Below are 19,289 nucleotides of genomic sequence, written 5' to 3'. Positions count from 1 at the left end.
TAAGATGTAAGTTTGCTCTGCCTGTTCAGCATGTACCATGGTCTCAGCAGATGGTACTGGCAGAGAAAAAATGACATAAAATTTCAGCCCAATCTGACCTAGTATTTAGGTCTTGAATACTTTGGTATGGTATGGTTGTGGTTAAACTAATAACTCCTTAGAATGTTGATGAAATTAACTCAATATTGAAATAACATTCTGTTTATATTTGTTTATAGCATGGATCTCATGTGCTGGCTAGATATTGAAGCGTTCAGAAAGATGCTCCAAAAGGATAAAGAAAAAAGTGATGAAAAATCTAAAGACATTAAAATCAAGTACTTAAACAACAAGTACTTCTTTGGACCAAACAGCCCAGCTACCAGAGAACAACAAGAAAAGGTAGCAGTTACAGAGCCATTCATAAAGAACAATCACTGTGACTGTGATAAAAATCCACAAGTGGGTCTGCTCCAGCTTTTCCCCAAGCTATCTCCTCAAATCTTACCTATATTTTTGGCCAGAAATATGGTTCTATTCTGGTTGTATAGGTCCCTTCCTTCCTGTTCAGGCTTTTCCTCCCTACCTCTTACAGAACATCTCTCCTGAACTGTGATCTGAGGCCACAGCCAGAGTATGCACAAGACAGCTCAGAGAAAGTGTAAAAATTACTTTCAGGCACAGTGACTTGTTCCAGCTTTCTATTTTAGCATGTCAGTAAAGCCACAGACAGCAAGTCTGAGCTGTGGTGCTCTGATATATCTTGATACTTAAGCAATTTACTTGGTCAAGCTGGGGTATTATTCACCAGAGTCTGTATCCTATTATAGGTAGGGACAAATGTAATCTGTTCCCTTTTATGAAAAGTACATGTGAGCCTTGGGTAAGCATGCATTAAGTGCTTTGCTTACAGTTAAGCTCATGCTTTGCTAAATCAAGGATGTAGAGAGATAAAGGCCTTTTGGTATACACAAACGTTTATGTCATGTGTTATTGTATTTGGATTGCTTAGCTAATGCATTCAGGTGGAGGAAGGAGACAAAGCCATCATGATCAACTTTCGGCAGCAGTTCTGCTAGAAGTTCAGCAATGCGTCCAGAAGAGATTAGAAAAACAATGGCTGCCATTGTTCCTGGCAGATGAACACCATGGGGCAGAGGAACAAGCAAAGGTAATTTTTTAACAACAGCAACGCATACAGGCATTGTTTTTTGTTTGGCCCATAATTTACCATTGGAATAGAAAGGTTCAGAGGAAAAGCAGCCTATAATTTACTTTCAGTTACATTGAAAGAGATGCTGTAGCATGTACAGGTTGAAACATTTATCTTGGTAAGTGTGAAGGCAGTACATCTGAAAGCTAAGTTTAGCTGACATTATTATTGTTAGATACCAAATCTGAAGCAGCTGGTGTTAGCTCTGCTGCCATCCAGGCTGCCAGGAGAGTGACCTAATTTTTGCTGTACTGCTACACTCTCCCTATGCCATTTTGCCTTAGCCTTACAGTTGCACACTGAAGAAACACTGCTTTGTGTAAAGGATTTTCCCAAGAGGACCAGAACACAAGCAAATGAGTGAGCTTCCCATGCCATAATTATTTCTCTTATGCTGTCCACATTCTCCCATCTGGAGCTGCAGTGCCTGTAGAATCAACTTCAGGACTTGTGAAATTCTTCTGAGTAGGGAGGCTAACTGCTACAAGCCTTGCTCCAATTGGTTACTTCAGATAGTTGCCAAAAAGCTGGGAGTGAGGAGCCTTTCACTCCTGCTGGTTCATTAGAAAGACTGAAGAATGGGCAGAGCTAACATCTGCCTTTTATGAGTGCCTCTGTGGCTGTGATCCATGTAAGGGGGTCATCCTGCTGGTGACAGAGGCAAAGAGTTGGTGTTTTGCCCTTCCACAACAGCTCTGACATGTGAATGTCATAGCAGAAGGAAACGTCAAAGTTCAATGAAGCAGCCACATATGCAACTGCATTGATTCATGAAACTTGTTTTCTATCATCTTTGTAACATCATGAAGGTAGTCAGAAGTGTCAGAAGTGCATGTAAATGGAATCTTTTCCATTGATTCAGAGCACTAAGCAATCTGAAAAGTATAGGTTTTAATAAGAAAAACCTTAAATTTAACAATTATTATGTTAATTAAATTTTAAAAAATCCTAACCCTCTGCCTTTTTTAAGCTGAACTCTGCCTCCTTTACAAGCCCTGGCAGAAGACCAATAAGGCTAAGCTGCTTCCAGGTCTGGAAGCTAACTCATGACTCTTTTTGCACCTGCTGCACTGTGTTAGCAGGGAGATTAACCCAAGTAGTTTAGAAAATGCTGTATTCAACTCAAAAAAACAGTTTACAAGAAAGACGTACTTCTAATGAGCTTTTAGTCTTTCCCTAACTCCATTTATGTCCAATTGCTCTTTTCTCTTTCTTATTGAAAATTCAGAGGATGAAAAGATTCTTTGAAGAAAGTATTTTTGAAGAAGTGAAACCAGATGACATTCTCCGCTGGCTTTATATTTCACAGTGACAAAACAGTGTGGGCATGCTATGTAGTCCTTATTCAGGAAACCTGCCCTTTGTTTGAGGTGTAATTTAGCTACAAAGAAGTTGCAGGATCAAGTCTGTGTTTCTGATACAGCTGTACAAAGGAACTAAAATGATTTCATAATAAAAAAATCAACCCCAAAATTTATTCCACAAATAAGTGGTCCCTCAGAACATTATGGGTACAGTAAACTCCACCACCAGTGGAGTGCATAGTTTGGCTGTTATTGTCTCTTGTCTTCTCTGATTCCCCACTCTTAATGAGCAGGTACTCATTTATAGCTGAAGAAGGGACGTCATTCTGTGCGAGTCCACAACAAGTTTCAGACATAAAATCCATAAGAAGACATATAAGCTATTCTACCACTGAGATCTTAATAATTAAAAGGCTAACAACAACAAAAAAAAAAGATTATTCAAAAAATAGAATAATAATATTTTGTTCAACTCTAGATAAGGGACATAACTGAACATCTTTCACACAAAGACCAGCAAAAGACAACCAGGATGTGGAAGGCGAGTGAAATTTACTATGTCTTTTGTGCCTGCAGATTCACAGTCTTTTTCCTTTGGACCTTGCACACTCTTCACAATTTTGCTGTTGACAGTGTGTGGCCCAAATGTAATGCTGTTAAAAGCTCTCATGACTGTACTGGTTACAGTGGACTGATTACTCACATTACTCCTGAATTTAGCTCCCTGCTGGATGTTCATGGTAAATTTCTCTCCCTTTCTGTCTGGAAAGGTCACACTTGAAAATAAAGGTCTCTTGTCCTGGGCTTTGGAGCACTATTAACACTCCCTAAACTAATATTGTACCTTTAATTCACATTTATCTGTATTTTGCATGCAGTGGACTTATTTGGACAAGCTGCTCATTCCAGCATCTGGTAGTTTATTTATTATTGCAAGTGGATTACGTGCAGACACAAAAGGGAATGTGAAGTATGCAGCAGAGTGGGCAGGTTTAATCATATCTCACAGTATCTGTTTCATTTAGAATTGTATTTTAATCTCACAGCACTGAGATAATATCAAATTTAAACTTTTAAAACCTTTGTAATAATAGATTTCATCAAATGTTTGCCAGTTTTTTTTCCTCTTGAAGAGCAGTGAACTTTTTGTAATTGCCAACATACAAGTTGTGTACATTTGTTCAGTTGAACTTTTATTGTCTGTTGAAATCAAACTAGAGACCCGGTCACCAATTATCCATGCAAACCATCAGCACAAAAGGGATCCAAAGTGCATGTGGGTTCTGTTAACTGAGTTTTTCCCTTTGTCTGTTTGTCAGGAAGATGGTTATTCTCCATGTTCTGCTTCAAGGTTGTTGACCCATAAAATAAGCAGTATTTATATACTGGTATAGGGATGGAAGCAACATTTTGTTCTTCCCTTCATGAATATGCCCTAGAAATTATTTTTCTCAAAAGTTCCCTAAATTCTGGTCACAGGGAATAGAACAGGTTTGGAGAATTGGAGAAGGGCTGAGAAGATCCAACCCTACTGCCTAAACTGAGCTAACTTTATTTTCACCAAAGGACCCTCTGGACAGCCGCCAACCTCCTTGCCAGGGTAGGCTGTCACCCCTGGCAGGCTCTGTGACAGGACACTGAGCATAATCCTTGTTTTTAAGATAAGTTGCAGAAACCCTTTCAGCTTAGGATCAGTTTAAATTTCCAGGACTTTTGGCAACAACTGAAAATGTTTCTGACTGATGCTCACCATTGAACAGCACTCCACCCCTCCAGGACTTGAAGAGTTTTAAACCACATTTAGAAGATGGTTTTCGTTCATCCATCTGATAACAAAAGGGGGTTGTTTGGCTTGCTGTTCAGCAACAGCACGAGAACTGTTTGTTCAGGAAGGCAGGCCAGCATGAACTTCAGTTCAAACAAATTGTCCCTGCATAAGCCATCTTTCTTTCCCCACCCTTTCCTGGCTGCCTACTGTTCTGTGCTTGGCAGCATGAGGATTTCCAAAATGTCTCAATGACTTTATTTTACTATTGGTAGCTTAATTTCATGGAGAGCAAACTCTCTGGCTTCTGTGGATGATCATAGCAACACATTTCAAACCTCATTTTGTTGGTGAGATCCCTGTCACAAGCATTTTACAACTTTAAGCTATGTGGTTTGTGTGTTCCTTTTCCTTTGTTGTTTGTTTGCATAAAACTCAAACTGTTCTCTAGAAAAGTAGCCCATTACCATAATCAATAACAAGAACTGTTTCTATACTTTGTAGTGTGCAGTCATATGGTCTAAATCATTGTCAGTCATTTCCTCTCCATCACATCTTCCAAAAAATGTTCCCCAAACCAAACTGGAAAAAAATTTAAAAAAAGGAAAGGAAGAAATTAAACCTTGCCACATTTTATTGTATCCATGTCATAAACTCATAAACTACTGAAAGTTAGGGTCAGTGCAAAGATAAGAATCAGACGGTTTACACTAACTAATGCCTTTGTTATTGCTTTTTGAAACAAAGTTTATTTGGTGCATCTATTTCTTCTTTTGACAGCATGTGGACAATAAGAGTGTTTCTTCATCTAGTGAAATTATTGCTTTCCGCAAGGCGCTGCTGGATCCAGTGACAGCAAATCTGTTTCAACGCTTTGTGGCACTGAAGGGAGACCTCCTGGGGAACGGAGTGCTCTTTTGGCAAGAGGTGCAGAAGTATAAGGTATGGTGGTAAAATGGAGCAAAGGGAATAGCATTCAGTTTGTAAGCAAATGCATCCATTCTTGCATATTAGGAGAATTTTAGCAAAAATATCTATAGGCATTCTGTTGTTCATAGTAAAGCCTCTTTCACTGTTTAAATTGGGTTTTTTTTTTTGTTTTTTTGTCAGTGAAAATCCCCATTTCTTAAGAGTAGCTATTCTTGACTCAAATGCATTATCCCTGTATTTCTTTATGCTTCTTCAAACTGTAGCATTCGGAGTCTCTAAATGAGCACTGCTATTTTGCTAAGGCCCAGAGTTTGGTATACATCTGTTGAGCGGTAGAAATACGCAAGCATTAAAATGTTTATTCTGTCTTTATAGCTGCTATCTGAATTTGGTAATTTCTCAAAAATGAGAGATAACTTTAAAATTCAGTCAAATCTACGGATGTAAAGATGGTATCTACCAAAAAAACCTATATGTACCATGTAGATCACAGCTCCCATGCACTTTGTAGAATAAATTTGACTTGAGCTGAGCTTGGGACCAAAGTGAAATGTGATGGGAAAAGTCACCGGGGATTACATCTCTCCCAAATATATATAGTTTTGTGAAGTTGCTTGTGTAGGTTGAAACACAATGGAAAATTTCTGGAGTTGAACTTTGAATCACAGTGCAGCCTCCTAGGAATATCCTGGACAGAAGGCAGGGACAGCACAGATCTTTCATGTATTCCTCATTCCTTTTGCCTCTGGGATATTCCTGATGCAAAAGTGCTACCAGAGTGCAGAACCTCTCCTGGGCTCCTGAACATAGCCTATTTGGACATGGCGGACAGGGAGCATGAGATTATCCAACATGCTCAGAAACTGGGCTGTAAACACCGTTGCTGTTGCAGTAGCACTTGGAGATCCACTGCAGGCATGTGGGTGTACTTTCACTATTTAATTTTATTAATTTGAATTTGGTGTCTGCTTTAGGAGCTGAAGCTCCTTTTCCCACGGAACAATCTCTCTTCCCCACAAAGGCTTTGATCCCCAGGCAGGGGATCACTGGCTGAAATGCTCTCTGGGGGTGCTGCTGTCTCTCTCATGGTTACAGAGTGACTAGTTTAGATTAAAACTCTGGTATGAAGGTACCTGGTGTTCCATGACATAAACCCTTTTCTAGATATTTTAAGTTTTTTTGAGACTTGTGATTCTTCATTGCTACATTATGGAGGATATGGAAACTTTCTGCAAATTAATGTGGAGCGTGGTCTTAACTCTTTTCTTTGTAGAACTGCTCTATAAAGAAAGCCTTCATTGTTTTTTGTGCCACCCCCTTTCCTGCATTTATGTTAATTTTATTTGTCTTGTTATCCAGAAAAAGTAGAATCTGACCATATTTCTCCATGTGTGCAATTTGTCATGGTTGGCAGTTGGAGAAGCAAAGGGCTGGAGTAGTAGGAGTGTTGTGGGTCAGACTGAGCTGCAGGAATATTGCCAAAGGCGTGGGCAGCACTTTGCACAGTGCATACTTGTATTGTCTGAGCCCTATCATGCCATCAGTTTAGACAGAACTCCATTTAGCTCTCAATGACTGCATCGCTCCCCATAACCCATCAGGCTGGAGACACATCTTGGGACAATCCAAAACCAAGATTTTTTTTTTTAACAAATATGAAGAAACATAATTCTGTGAATCATTTCCGTATAGTTATCTATGCTTGGTCTCATCTCTCTTCATATCATATGACTTGTCTTCCCTCTTACTACAGCTCTCTGCCTTCTGTGCTAGATGAGCAAAGAAAGCCATAATATATATTCTTAGGATATACTGAATATGTTTTTGCATTGCCTTATTTTCTTTATTATAGTTGTTATAATTCTTTTTTTTTCCTTCCCAAAACTAAAAATATTCATAACAAAGCAAGCCAACTCTTTCACATACCACATTTCTGGTTAAAAGTCATGGTTTTAATTTCTTTGCAAAGTAAATATGTAACTTTCTATACCAAAACTAAATTCAGATTCTTCATTTAAAGAGCTCTCTTCCTGAAAACTCTTGCGTGCTCATTGTGTCTCTGAGATATACGTGATAGTCTTCTAAGTGTCATATAAATTTCTTGAAATGTATGGATAAAAGGAAAGTTCATGTTTCAAAGTGTTGGAAGGACACTCTGAATTGTTTTTCCTTCATGTCAAAGTTCAATGGTGGCATCGTCAGTGTGTCAAAACGCAGTAATAACAGGCTTTACAAGAACAATAGGATCACATTTAAAAAGTAGAAAACCCCAATGTTCCTTTGACATCTCAGTCCTGTGAGTTCAGGTTTGTTTTGTATTCTGTAGTGTACAGAGTTATTTCAAACACCGAGGTTTTGGGAAATTAGAAAATCTTAATGAATGGTGAAAGTAGAAGATTCCGAGAAATGGAAAATTGTAGTGGTAGCTGACATTGTCCCCTCTTGTGACAACATTCCTGGTTAGAATATCTTGTACCCTTTAAATATTTCCCCTCTTTAGTTGGAGGACTTAAAACATTTCTTTATCTTTTAGTTACCATGGCTGTGCAAGTCATAGCAGGCTCATTGTGAAAATCAGTGCATTTCACACTTGTAGATGTGTTTCTCTTTTCAGAAATGTCTCCTATTTGCCAGTAATGCACTTAAAATTTATGCTGTTCCATCCAAACATACAGGCAGAGATTATCACCTAAAAGCAATGATTGCTATGTATCTGCATTTGCAAACCAGAATCCCCGTGCATGTCTGAAGTATGGTTTTGACCATGCATATTTACCAAAAGAATTTTGCCCTGCATACTGAAAAAAAATTATTGTATAATTATTTTTGTTTGACTCTTTGATCACTGGTGCCCTGTAAAAGTTCTTGCCTATGTCTCTCTCCATTTGACTGAAAATGGTATTTTTAATCTTTCAGGACTTGTGCCATTCTCATTGTGCTGATGCCATGGTTCAGAAAAAGATCACAGCTATTATTGACTGCTTTATTAATTCTGCCATACCCCCAGCTTTGCAGATTGACATCCCACCTGAACAAGCAAAGAAGATTGTGGAGCGTAGGAAAGAACTAGGACCTTATATTTTTAGAGAGGCACAGGTAAGAAGCCGAGTGAATCTGTAATAGATCTGGCTAGGGACTGAGTGCCTGATTTTAAGAACAGTCTTTGTTGCTTATGTGACAGTTAGGACTCCACACACAAGCCTGGGCTTGAAGGAGAAAGCTATAGTCATATATTTCAATGAATGTAAGGTGGAGATGGAAGAGAGTCTTCAGATATATACTGCTCAATAAGGCTAGCTCTGACAGCTAGCTGATCCTGGAAAGGTGTTATCCAGGTCTGTGTTACGAATTCTGGCAGTAGAAATGAATTCTGTCTATGTTCTTAACTGCTTGTTCTTCACCACTTGGTTTATGTCACAGAAGTAATTTGTAGTTAGAAAGTCTGTGGTTTTCATGTTTTATGAAAAATGCAGATGTGAGTAAAGCACAAAGACAGCTTAACTTGGTGAATGTCTTTCCCTCCTTTATTATAGAAAGTGTTTATTAAATGGCTGTAGACAATTTTCTCTCGGATCTTTCTATTAATCAAGTTGAATAGCAATTTTGGAACCTTTACTACAGACTTATTTTCTTATCCCTTGATACTGCCTTGTCTTATCTTCTAAGTCAAAGAAAAGTATTTGCTTTTCTTTTCCTATATAATTGCCACTGACACCTTTAGACATCAACTGTGAGTCCATAAAGTGTTTGGATGACAAGAGATGAATGATTTGTCAGAGAAAAGGGTTGATATAGGTCCTAAAAGAAAGAGAAGTCTCGTTTCAGCTTGTGTAAAACCCAGTGAACTCCAGAAATGTGGAACAAAACCAAAGGAAGAACTAGGCCAAAAAGCTGTGACTGGAACCCGACAGTGGCTCACATGTCACTTTCAAGCCTCTTGAGCCAGAAGCAGTGAGCATGCTTGGCTCCTTTGAAGCAGGTTTCTCAATGCAAATTAAACATCTAAATTGAAAAATGTGAGCCTTAGTACGTGCAGCAACAGAATTCACTGAGCCCCTCTGTTTGCTTTTCTAAAATTGTTTTTCTTATTCTAGTTCAAAAACGACCCTGTGAGAGATTATATCATTTAAAAATTATCCAAGATTTGCTCATAGATCTGTAATGTGGTTTAAGAGCCTTTCCAGAGGCAAAAAAGTATTTCCTTTCTCTTAAGGAGGGGGAAAAAAGCCCTCTCCCTAATGAACTGAATATTTGAAATACTTGAGCAGAACAGTGGTGCAAAAGCAAATCTACTGGTGTATATTTTATCAAGAATACTTGTAAAAAGTGATGGATGTTTTCATTAATGCAAACAATTGTTTAGGGAAATATAAAAAAAGAAAGTGCCTTTTAACTGTGTTTTAGGAAGATTTCTCACCAGTAATAAACACACTGATGAAAAGCATGTGCCGAGCAAAGCTGGGCTGAAATGTCAGGACAGAGTACGTGGGAGGAACAAGGCTGTGTGTTCAAAAAAAAATAGTTATCTCATTCTGCATTTTATTTTACAGTCAACTGTTTCCTTAATACAGTCAAGATTGACTTTATTTTCTTCCTGTACAGATGAGTATTTTTGCTCTTCTGTTTAAATTTTGGCCAGAATTTTGTAAGTTCCAAAGCAATCCGGATCGTGACAAAATTCTAGTTGCCTTGGAGAAAAAAGAGGAAAAAGAGATGCAAAAGACGGAAGGGGTAACAGCAAAGGTAAGGCTCGTAAAGTTTCAGGTGACCTGAATAACATGAGCAAAGATACATAAAATATCCCTTTCCTAGCCTGATCCAAAGCTACCTAATCTTGTTAGAGTTCAAGCTTTACACACAACCCAATCCTAAGGTGATTAGTTCCCAATTCTGCCAATACATATACATATGTTTGACTTGAAGCAGGTGAGTCAATGGAATACTCCTTTCCTTATTAACCAGAGGAAAAAATGTATTTTAGTCACCTTTTGTGCCAAGGGAAGAGCAAAAAAAGGCTGCATTAAGAACAATAAATATGTGTACAGTTCATGTGTACTGTGGGCTACTGCAGACCTGTTTGCACTTTCATGAAGTCTTTTCTTATATTAGGATTTATGTTCTGGACCACAACTGAAATCAAACCAAACCCAAACCAAAATTGATTTCATATCTATTTTCTAGAAGGACCATTTGAAAATCCTGCACATTATTAAAAAAAAATTATGTGATAATTCCTTTGCACAATCTTTGCCTTTTCTTGAATATTTCTCAGCTGTGAAAGTGAAATTGTTAGACTGTTCACAGTGTTTCCAGACAGTTTCAGCGCATTGACAAAACTGTGACCTCTACAATGGAATGCTTGTTTGTAAAATTGTTTTTCTTGGATTTTTAAAATTAAAATATAATGGACTTCTTTTTCTATTGATTATAAGCTTTGAAAAAGTTTATTTTTTATTAAATACAATTGTTTGGCAAGCTTTGAGGAGAGAACATTCTTTTAAGGGCAGAGAAATTACTGGACTTGCAAACTATAATAAGTAGCATTACAGAGACCTTTCCATATTCTAAATACCATGTAGATGTGTTGAGATGTTTCACATGATATGAAGCACACAGGTATCTGCACAGATGGAGACATTGGCCCATAAGAACATCTATACATTGTTATTCTTCTTTTTGCACTTGAAAGCTGAGGACCAGTGAAGCATTACTCAAGGCCACACACCAATGTCAAGGGAAGTCTAAAATCCAAGAACTCATCTTACTTTCTCCAAAGCACAATGTCTCCATATACATACGTCTGCCAAGGCCATTGGCAATACTTATATTGCAAGAATGCAATATTTCAAACTAATAAACTTTTGCCTTTTCACTTATTTTCCATCTGTTTGTTGCCTGTCTATGAGATTTCTGATTAAGATCAAGGAATAAATAGCAAATCTTAGGCAGGAGGGCAAAAGCCTAGCTTTTATGGAGAACAAATGGGAACAATGACTTATGCTTTTAAGCTGGGAAATAGAGTAAGAAATTTTAGAAAGTGACAGGCAGAGAATGCAGCTTAGTAAACAGCTAGAGAATGCAGCTTAGTAAACAGCTTGTAGACTATTCTTCTCCCCTAAAAACAAAAAAAAAAATCAGTAAACCAATTACCTTTTAAAATCTCTTAAAGGAATGGGTGCAACACATAATTTTTTCCAATATTTTAAAAATCCTTTTCCCTTTCTGGTATTGTTTAAAGAATTTGCCATTTCCTGTTTTCTTGCCTGAGATTTCTGTCCTCTCAGTGACAACATAATTCAAATGATGCAGTATCCCTGAAGGATACTGATAAGATTCATCTAACATGAGAGCAATAGCAGGTTCACTTGTTGGCTTGTGGAAGGTGATGATTTCTTGGCAATGAAAATAAGGATTGTGTTCCTCTGCCCCACCAGGCTCATTGGACAAGAGCAAAGCTCTGGCAAGGGCTAGAAACAGCTTTTTTAATGTATATCTCCTCCCCACCCCACAAATCAGTTGCTATTTTGGGTTTATGTCAAACAGTGCAATCATAGTCCTAGGGGAGGAATTTGCTTACTTCTTCCTTTACACGTGTGTCCCTGGGGCACTGAATCTACCTGTGCTCGCCTCAGTTTTAGAACTGAACAGATAAGAGTTGGACTTTCATGTAGTATAGTGGAAAAAATGGGCAGACAAGGAGCTTTTCACTGAGCAATGATGCATAACTTGGTATTGTTTGACTATCTCAATATTTTTTTGTGTGCCTATTTGTTATTTAAGGGGCAAATTCTACCAAAGGCATCCTAGCAATGGACTTTTTCCTTTGTTAGCTGCTAGATGCACATGCCACATACTTTCAAATATATAAGTCACTTTTTGCAGACTGCCTTGATGCCAGTACTACTATTTTGTTATATACATGATTGCATTTTATCTCCAAGATAGATTTTAGATTTTTTTGCTTTCAAGTGCACAAAATAGCTTTAAATTTTTAGCTTTAACTTCCATTGTAGATTTGTACATACTCTTTCCATGTCCTTAGCAAAGAAAGCCATCACCATTATTTTCCTTTTCCGTGTTTCTGCTATGTCTCTTAGCAATAAGCTTATTTGTTAGTAAGTGGTGTAATGGCATGGGATCTAAATCCACTATAATATTGCTTAATTTATTATGGGACGTCATTTTTAAAGACCTTGCTTAATCCACCATTCTCATTGAGAGAGCCAGCAAACATAAACTGCAGTGCAGTAGTATTCACAATGCCTCTGTGTTTGCACTGGCATCCCCGTTCCACCAACAGAGTGTGCCACAGAAGTTACTGAGCCTGTTTCTGCAGAGGAGATCAGCATCACACTGCCTGGGCAGTTCTGTACCCAAAAGTCACTCTTACAGTTGATGGGTTCACAGGACAGTGGGAATTATGAGGAAGGAAAAGGCACTTTGGGAGCAAGGAAATGAGACAGTGTGATCTTTTTCCAGATCTTTCAGGGACTTACTAAGTGACTTTGGGAACCATTTGATCCCCTTTTTTTTCTCACTTGGAACATGGGAGGGTTATATTACTCAGCTCTTGGAGAGAGCTCTTTGTGACATCAAATATGGTTGATGATTATAAAGAGTTTTGGGATCATCAGACAGAATGTGCAAAGGTGAAACAAACCAACATGAAAATTACAAACAGTTAATCACCAGAGCAGTTTGCCAAGGGTTACAATGCCTTGCTCTTCACTGTAGATTGTACATTGCCTTTTTTCCTAACTTGTATACTGTAGTTCATACACAGCTACTGGACCAAGCTGGAATTAATCATGACAAATAACTACATTCTACATTTACACCTGAGACCAAATCAGAGGCTCACAATGTCCTCTCTGTCCTTAAAATATGTTCTGTTGCAGATCTGCTCTGTCACCTAGCTGTATTTTGGAGCAGGTATTGAATCCGAAAGAAAGATGGTCTGCAGGAGTGTAGAGGACAGGGAACATGAACTAGAACAAAGAAATGCTTTAAAAAGGCAGCTGCTACTTTAAAATATACTCAGCATGATGAATTATGAAACTAAGCATTACAAAACATTACTGCAAATGACACTATCTCATTTCCAATGACAATTTTTGGTTCCTCAGACTTTGCTTTTTACTTTAGCTCTGTAACTATTGTTCACATCTAATTATGAGGTTTTTTACAGGGTAAAGAAGCAGGGAAAAACCTCATTAATTTGGCTCAACTTAAGTCCTTGGCTCAACCCAAGTCCTTGACTCAGCCTGAACCCTTGACTCAGCTTAAGCCCTTGACTCAACTGCCAAGGAGTGTTTTGCTAGATGAGCTTGATGTGAAGAGAAGATCATCAACACCTTTAGCACCTACAGAAGGACATGGGAGGAAGGTAAATAATACATGTTTCTACAGATGTCTTTGAAGAGATAAAATGATCTTTGGAAAAGGGGAAGGGGGAGTTTGGTTTTGAGTACTGCTATCAGATGGTTTTTCAACAACTGTTCATTCTTCTACAATTAGCTTTGCTGTTGTAAGTTTACCTACCTTACAGGGGATTCTTTTTTGTTCTTTATTAATTTTTTTTAAGATGTAGGTTCTGAGTAGTATTAACAGCTAACAGAATGCTAAGGTCTTACGGTGCATGGATTAAAAAAGACTCTATATTTAAAGATAAATTGAATAAAAGGTAGTTGAGTTCTGGAATAAGAAGCTTTTCATTATTTGTGGAATTCATATCCTGAAAGAGTTTGGTTTAGGCTAGAGTCCTGTTCTGGTCACATGTCAAAAACTGAAGCTGAACTTCTTTAGAAAATCTAGGTATTTGAAAATCTGACAGCAAATACCACTTGAAGACTTCTATAACAAATCTGACGATGCATCAAATCAGTAGTGAAAAGGTAACAGTTATTTTACTGGGAAATGGCAAAACCAGACATGCTGCATTGGGCATATCAAGGGATCATTCGTGGCTGAGTTGGCATTGCCAGAACATAATGGGGAACCTGTGCAACCACATAAGCATAGCTATGTCATGTGAATTGGGAATAAATCACACTTTGGCCACTGGTTGTATTCCATAGAGCTCTTCCCATGGCATTACGATAGTGAAGAGCAGAATATAGGAAAAGGTACTGTGAAATACTCCCAAAATCTGAAACCACAGTGTGAATTGCATAGATAAGCTTACACTCTTACCCTTAAGTGGACCTTTTTACTTTTGCTCATACCTATTTTAAAAAAAGTGAGTTGAGTGAGCCAGTACATCCCTGGCATACATTTAAGCCCTCAAGAAGAGGTCGAATAAATGATAATATTTTAAAGGGTAGTTTCTTCTTCCTTCTGCAAGCCCCTTCCTACTATAGGAAGGTGATAGAAGTTCTTACTGAATCATGGTATGACAAATTGGCTCCAAACTTCTCATGCTGTAAGATAAAAACCAGGCCAAATAAAAGTGCAGTTCTCATCCTGTTTTGGAAGAGCAACCAATTATTTACATGCAATCTGAACTGCAGTTGTTTTCTTTAAAAGCAGTATTTTATCCTTAGAAAAAGAAAAGATGACATCTCCAGTTGGTCTGCCTCTAGTGGTAGCAGCATTCTGCTGGAGAGGGCAGGCAGAAGGAGCTGTGAGGCTAATGAGACGTTCAGTGAAAGGACATAAGCTAGAAACAGCTTTTCTTATATGTATTTCCTCTCCACCCCACACATCAGTTGCTGGTTTGGGTTTATGTCTAATAGAGCAATAATAGCCCAAGGGGAGGACTAAGGCTGTATGTAGCACAGAGATAAAATTAAGTCCTTGGTAGCACAAATTATATTTTGGGAGGGTAAAGATCTGCTGCTTTGTTTTTGAACAAAAGAGAGAGAATAAGACTCATACCTGGGATGGAGAAAAAATATAAACATTGCATCTGTCAAATTTGCTTAAGTCATGGTGGTTTGAGATTTACTTATTTACAGCAATACTCTTTCTCCCATTATTCCAATATTGTAATGAAAAAAAGATCTTCTTAATATTTGTAATTATCCAGTAATAGGAATATAAAATAAACAAGTTTGTTATCTTACTGAAATGGGTCAGAAACTACAGTGATATCACCTGAAGTTTTTTGATGGTTCTTGCAGGCTTCCTGGTCCTATTCCAAGTACATAGAAGCCTTGGAGCAGGAAAGAATACTCATTAAAAAGCAAGAAGATCTGGAGAAAACGTCATCATCATTCCCTGCAGGTTATTAACCAAGCTCTGTAGTTTAGCAGGACAAGCTTAGAGATTAGGTGAAATTCTTGCAGTACAAGGACTTTGCTTGCTCTTCTTCTGAGTTGTGCACAGAAACCTCTGCCTCTCTTTTACTGTCTGTAGGGGAGTTGCTCTCTGCGCCGTACTCACGAGTGGTATATTTTCTGAGAGAAAAAGTAAAAGTTGCAGGGTATCTTTGCACTGCCTTTACAGCACAGGTCCTGCTGCAGAGAGAAATAAAGACATTTCTTCATTCTAGAGGGACATGGCAATCACATACACATTTAACCTCCCTGGCTTCTTGTGCTTCATCAACTTACATTTAAGCAGATACTGAAACATCTTCCTCACAGTCTGTCTGTATGTCTTTGGAGGATGTGGGAGGCACTGCTTCATCCTTGTTTCAGCTGTGAATATTCTTGTAGGCCTTTGCCAAGGATATTATGACCTGATCATTTATGAAAAATATCCATTTGGTAGTAGGGCTAGCAATAGCACCATGTAATATTCAGTTCCTTCAGTTTCACATAATTTTTTTTTTTCCATATGCAGGTTCCTTGTCTATGTCCTCTCTGAAGCCTGAAAGTTCTGTAAAAGCCACCATTCCTACAAAGCCTAAACACTGAATCTTCCCAAGAATCAGGAAGTGAGTACCAGACTGACAAGTGTGCTTTGAAATGTGAATTCTTAAAAGTGAGTTTTCCTGCTGCCAGTGCTGATGCTCATTAGTAGCAAGTTATCCCGCTCCAAATCATGTTTAACTGAAGCTGTACAGCCTCCATCTGAAAACAAGCTTACTTTTCACATCAGCCATGGTTAGGGGATCTAATGTTGACCAGATGGAATTTTCTTGCAAAATGGCAGTCTCTGAAATTAGGTTATCTAAGCTTTCCAGTTAAGATATTTTAAAGAGGAACATGAGATGACTGGAGAAATCTCAGACCCTATGAAATTACTGTCAAGATCCTGACACAGAACTAGCAATAGATCGCCTCTGCCAAAGCTAATTAAATATTAGACTGAGAGAAAGAAGTGGGACAGCAAAAAAAAAAAAAAAAAAACTGATAAAGACAGAAAACTTTGATTTTGCTTCAAAGCTTAAATTCCTAGAAGGAAGAATCCTCTAGAGGTTTGGTTTTTTTGGTATTTTTAACCCCATGTTGAAATTAGGTGGACTTAAAAAAATTAATAGGACTTGGAATATTGCTTCCTTTCTTCTCTGCTCCTCCTTCCTCTTCTAATTCTGTACTTAGCACTGCTATTTTAGGCAACTTGGTGTCCTGCCTTCACTAGTCCTCCTAAAATTTCAAGTGTCTGAGCATAATCTTCCTGGGGTAGCATTTTCTGAAAATGACTTCAGAGAAAACTGCAGCATTCCTTGGTCTTCCCTCCCAGTCTCTTTCTGCCCTCTTGAAATGTTCTACAGTTGCAGTTAGAGTAATCCAGCCACTTGGGGCCTCATGTGCCTCACAGGTGTGACTGTATTCCACACATCTTTGCTTTCTGTACCGCTGTTCTGCTCCCCGTGGAGTCCTGGTGCAGGGCCTCTGCTCCTGCTCTGTGGCTGAGAAAGCTCCAGCTGGGCCCACAAGGCACCTTCACCCCTTGCTGGAGCCCAGCCCAACCATCTCTGGCCTGCCCTGGCTATTCCAGACCAGAGAACTGCATTCCTGCCAGGCACCAGGCTGTGGTACAGACTAACACAATGAGCAAGTTGAGGTCTCACGTGATTTGAGAGGTCTCTCCCACCAACTTCAGTTGCAGTCCACTCTCCAATGCCACTGGAAATTGCCTGCCGCTATCCTATAGTGATCTGACCACTCTGCTGGTAGGGTGAGACACAAGAGCATGCATGCTCTTGATGGGGCATCTTCCCTCCCAAAATATAATTTGTGCTACCAAGGACTTAATTTTATCTCTGTGCTACATACAGCCTTAGTCCTCCCCTTGGGCTATTATTGCTCTATTAGACATAAACCCAAACCAGCAACTGATGTGTGGGGTGGAGAGGAAATACATATAAGAAAAGCTGTTTCTAGCTTATGTCCTTTCACTGAACGTCTCATTAGCCTCACAGCTCCTTCTGCCTGCCCTCTCCAGCAGAATGCTGCTACCACTAGAGGCAGACCAACTGGAGATGTCATCTTTTCTTTTTCTAAGGATAAAATACTGCTTTTAAAGAAAACAACTGCAGTTCAGATTGCATGTAAATAATTGGTTGCTCTTCCAAAACAGGATGAGAACTGCACTTTTATTTGGCCTGGTTTTTATCTTACAGCATGAGAAGTTTGGAGCCAATTTGTCATACCATGATTCAGTAAGAACTTCTATCACCTTCCTGTAGTAGGAAGGGGCTTGCAGAAGGAAGAAGAAACTACCCTTTAAAATATTATCATTTATTCGACCTCTTCTTGAGGGCTTAAATGTATGCCAGGGATGTACTGGCTCACTCAACTCACTTTTTTTAAAATAGGTATGAGCAAAAGTAAAAAGGTCCACTTAAGGGTAAGAGTGTAAGCTTATCTATGCAATTCACACTGTGGTTTCAGATTTTGGGAGTATTTCACAGTACCTTTTCCTATATTCTGCTCTTCACTATCGTAATGCCATGGGAAGAGCTCTATGGAATACAACCAGTGGCCAAAGTGTGATTTACTCCCAGTTCACATGACATAGCTATGCTTATGTGGTTGCACAGGTTCCCTATTATGTTCTGGCAATGCCAGCTTCCCTCCACAGAGCAGGTCACACCTGGTGTGTTTGGGATAAATGGCAAAGCTGGCAGCAGGAGGCCTGTGAGAAAGGCCAGGGCTGCCATGTGCTGGGCACAGGCAGTCCCAGTTGCCTCCAATGGACCCGTCACAAGACATGGCTGATCCCTCAGCCAACACCCTGGGGAAACATTTCAGAAAGAGCAAAGAAAGACAGAGAGCGGAGGAAGAAATAAAAGGAGTGATAAACAACAGAGGGAACACCAAGGGCAGAGGAGGAGGTGTAAGAAGAAGAGGTTAAAGAGGAAGTTGAGGAGGAGGAGATGCTCTATGGTGGAGCAGATATTCCCTGCAGCCTGTGGAGGATTGATGCTGCAGCAGAGGAAAATAGTGAGAAGAAAGAAGGGGCTTCCCAGTGCCTCACCAAAGGGACAGAGTGCAACCACTGGTGGTAACAAGGAGGACAGGAGAGGTGCTTGGAGTGAACTTGAACCTGGGAAACATGAAGGAAAAGTGTTTTCTCTAAATGTGTAAATGTTCTTATTTTCTTTCCTTCTCTCCCCTACAGCCTGAATCAGTAATGATTTATTCTAATTTGCAATAAATTGATTTACCCAGTTTGAGTTGATGCATTTATTGAAGAACTGTTCTGATTATTCCAACTGGCTGAACACAGTAATGACATTTTGTTACCTTTTCAGGCACATTAAATTCTCTCTGAGGAAGGGAATGCAGAGACATTCAGTGGAGGTGGCCAGGAGACATAAATGTAATGTGCATGCAAGGTTTGTTCTTACAGTTCTAGAGCAAAGATGATGACTTTGAATATTGTTAAGAACCATGGGATCAAGGGTAGAAAATAAACATATTCCAATGTGTTCCATTTCAACCTGACTGTGACACTGGCTCTTGTATTAATAATTTAATAATAACACCTTGAGGCTCAGATTACAGTAGGATTCCACTGAAGTATGCATTGTGCAAACTACTAGGTAGTCTCCATCTTAAACATCTTATAATCAAACCCAGTTCTTCAATGCCTGATCTAATGAATAAGTAAAACACTGCCTTGAACTGAAAGCCCTGAAGCAGGGTGTTTAGGCACACTGTGCTCTCACTGTGCAATTCAGAACTTCTGTTCATCGAGGATAACT

General features: G+C 38.9%; 1 protein-coding gene across 3 annotated transcripts in view; it reads left to right on the top strand.

Moving 5' to 3' along the window:
• RGS22 (regulator of G protein signaling 22) overlaps window positions 1-19,024 on the top strand; it is a 61,665-nt gene extending 42,641 nt beyond the window's left edge. Inside the window, exons 19-28 of one of the 3 annotated variants that reach the window (XM_053964314.1) lie at window positions 219-381; window positions 992-1,150; window positions 2,975-3,037; window positions 5,042-5,203; window positions 8,108-8,287; window positions 9,794-9,934; window positions 13,380-13,577; window positions 15,313-15,415; window positions 15,977-16,070; window positions 18,837-19,024. In XM_053964314.1, coding sequence (XP_053820289.1) covers window positions 219-381; window positions 992-1,150; window positions 2,975-3,037; window positions 5,042-5,203; window positions 8,108-8,287; window positions 9,794-9,934; window positions 13,380-13,577; window positions 15,313-15,415; window positions 15,977-16,050 — 1,243 coding nt within the window. In that variant the 3' untranslated portion in view covers window positions 16,051-16,070; window positions 18,837-19,024. The remainder of the gene's footprint in view (window positions 1-218; window positions 382-991; window positions 1,151-2,974; window positions 3,038-5,041; window positions 5,204-8,107; window positions 8,288-9,793; window positions 9,935-13,379; window positions 13,578-15,312; window positions 15,416-15,976; window positions 16,071-18,836) is intronic. The other 2 variants (XM_053964322.1, XM_053964329.1) reach the window with 2 other exon arrangements.
• The last annotated feature ends 265 nt before the right edge of the window (window positions 19,025-19,289 follow it).

This window comes from Vidua chalybeata, chromosome 1 (assembly GCF_026979565.1).
Source record: "Vidua chalybeata isolate OUT-0048 chromosome 1, bVidCha1 merged haplotype, whole genome shotgun sequence".
Taxonomy (NCBI): domain Eukaryota; kingdom Metazoa; phylum Chordata; class Aves; order Passeriformes; family Viduidae; genus Vidua; species Vidua chalybeata.
Note: the sequence above shows the minus strand (reverse complement) of the source record. Positions and strands in the feature narration are given on the sequence as shown.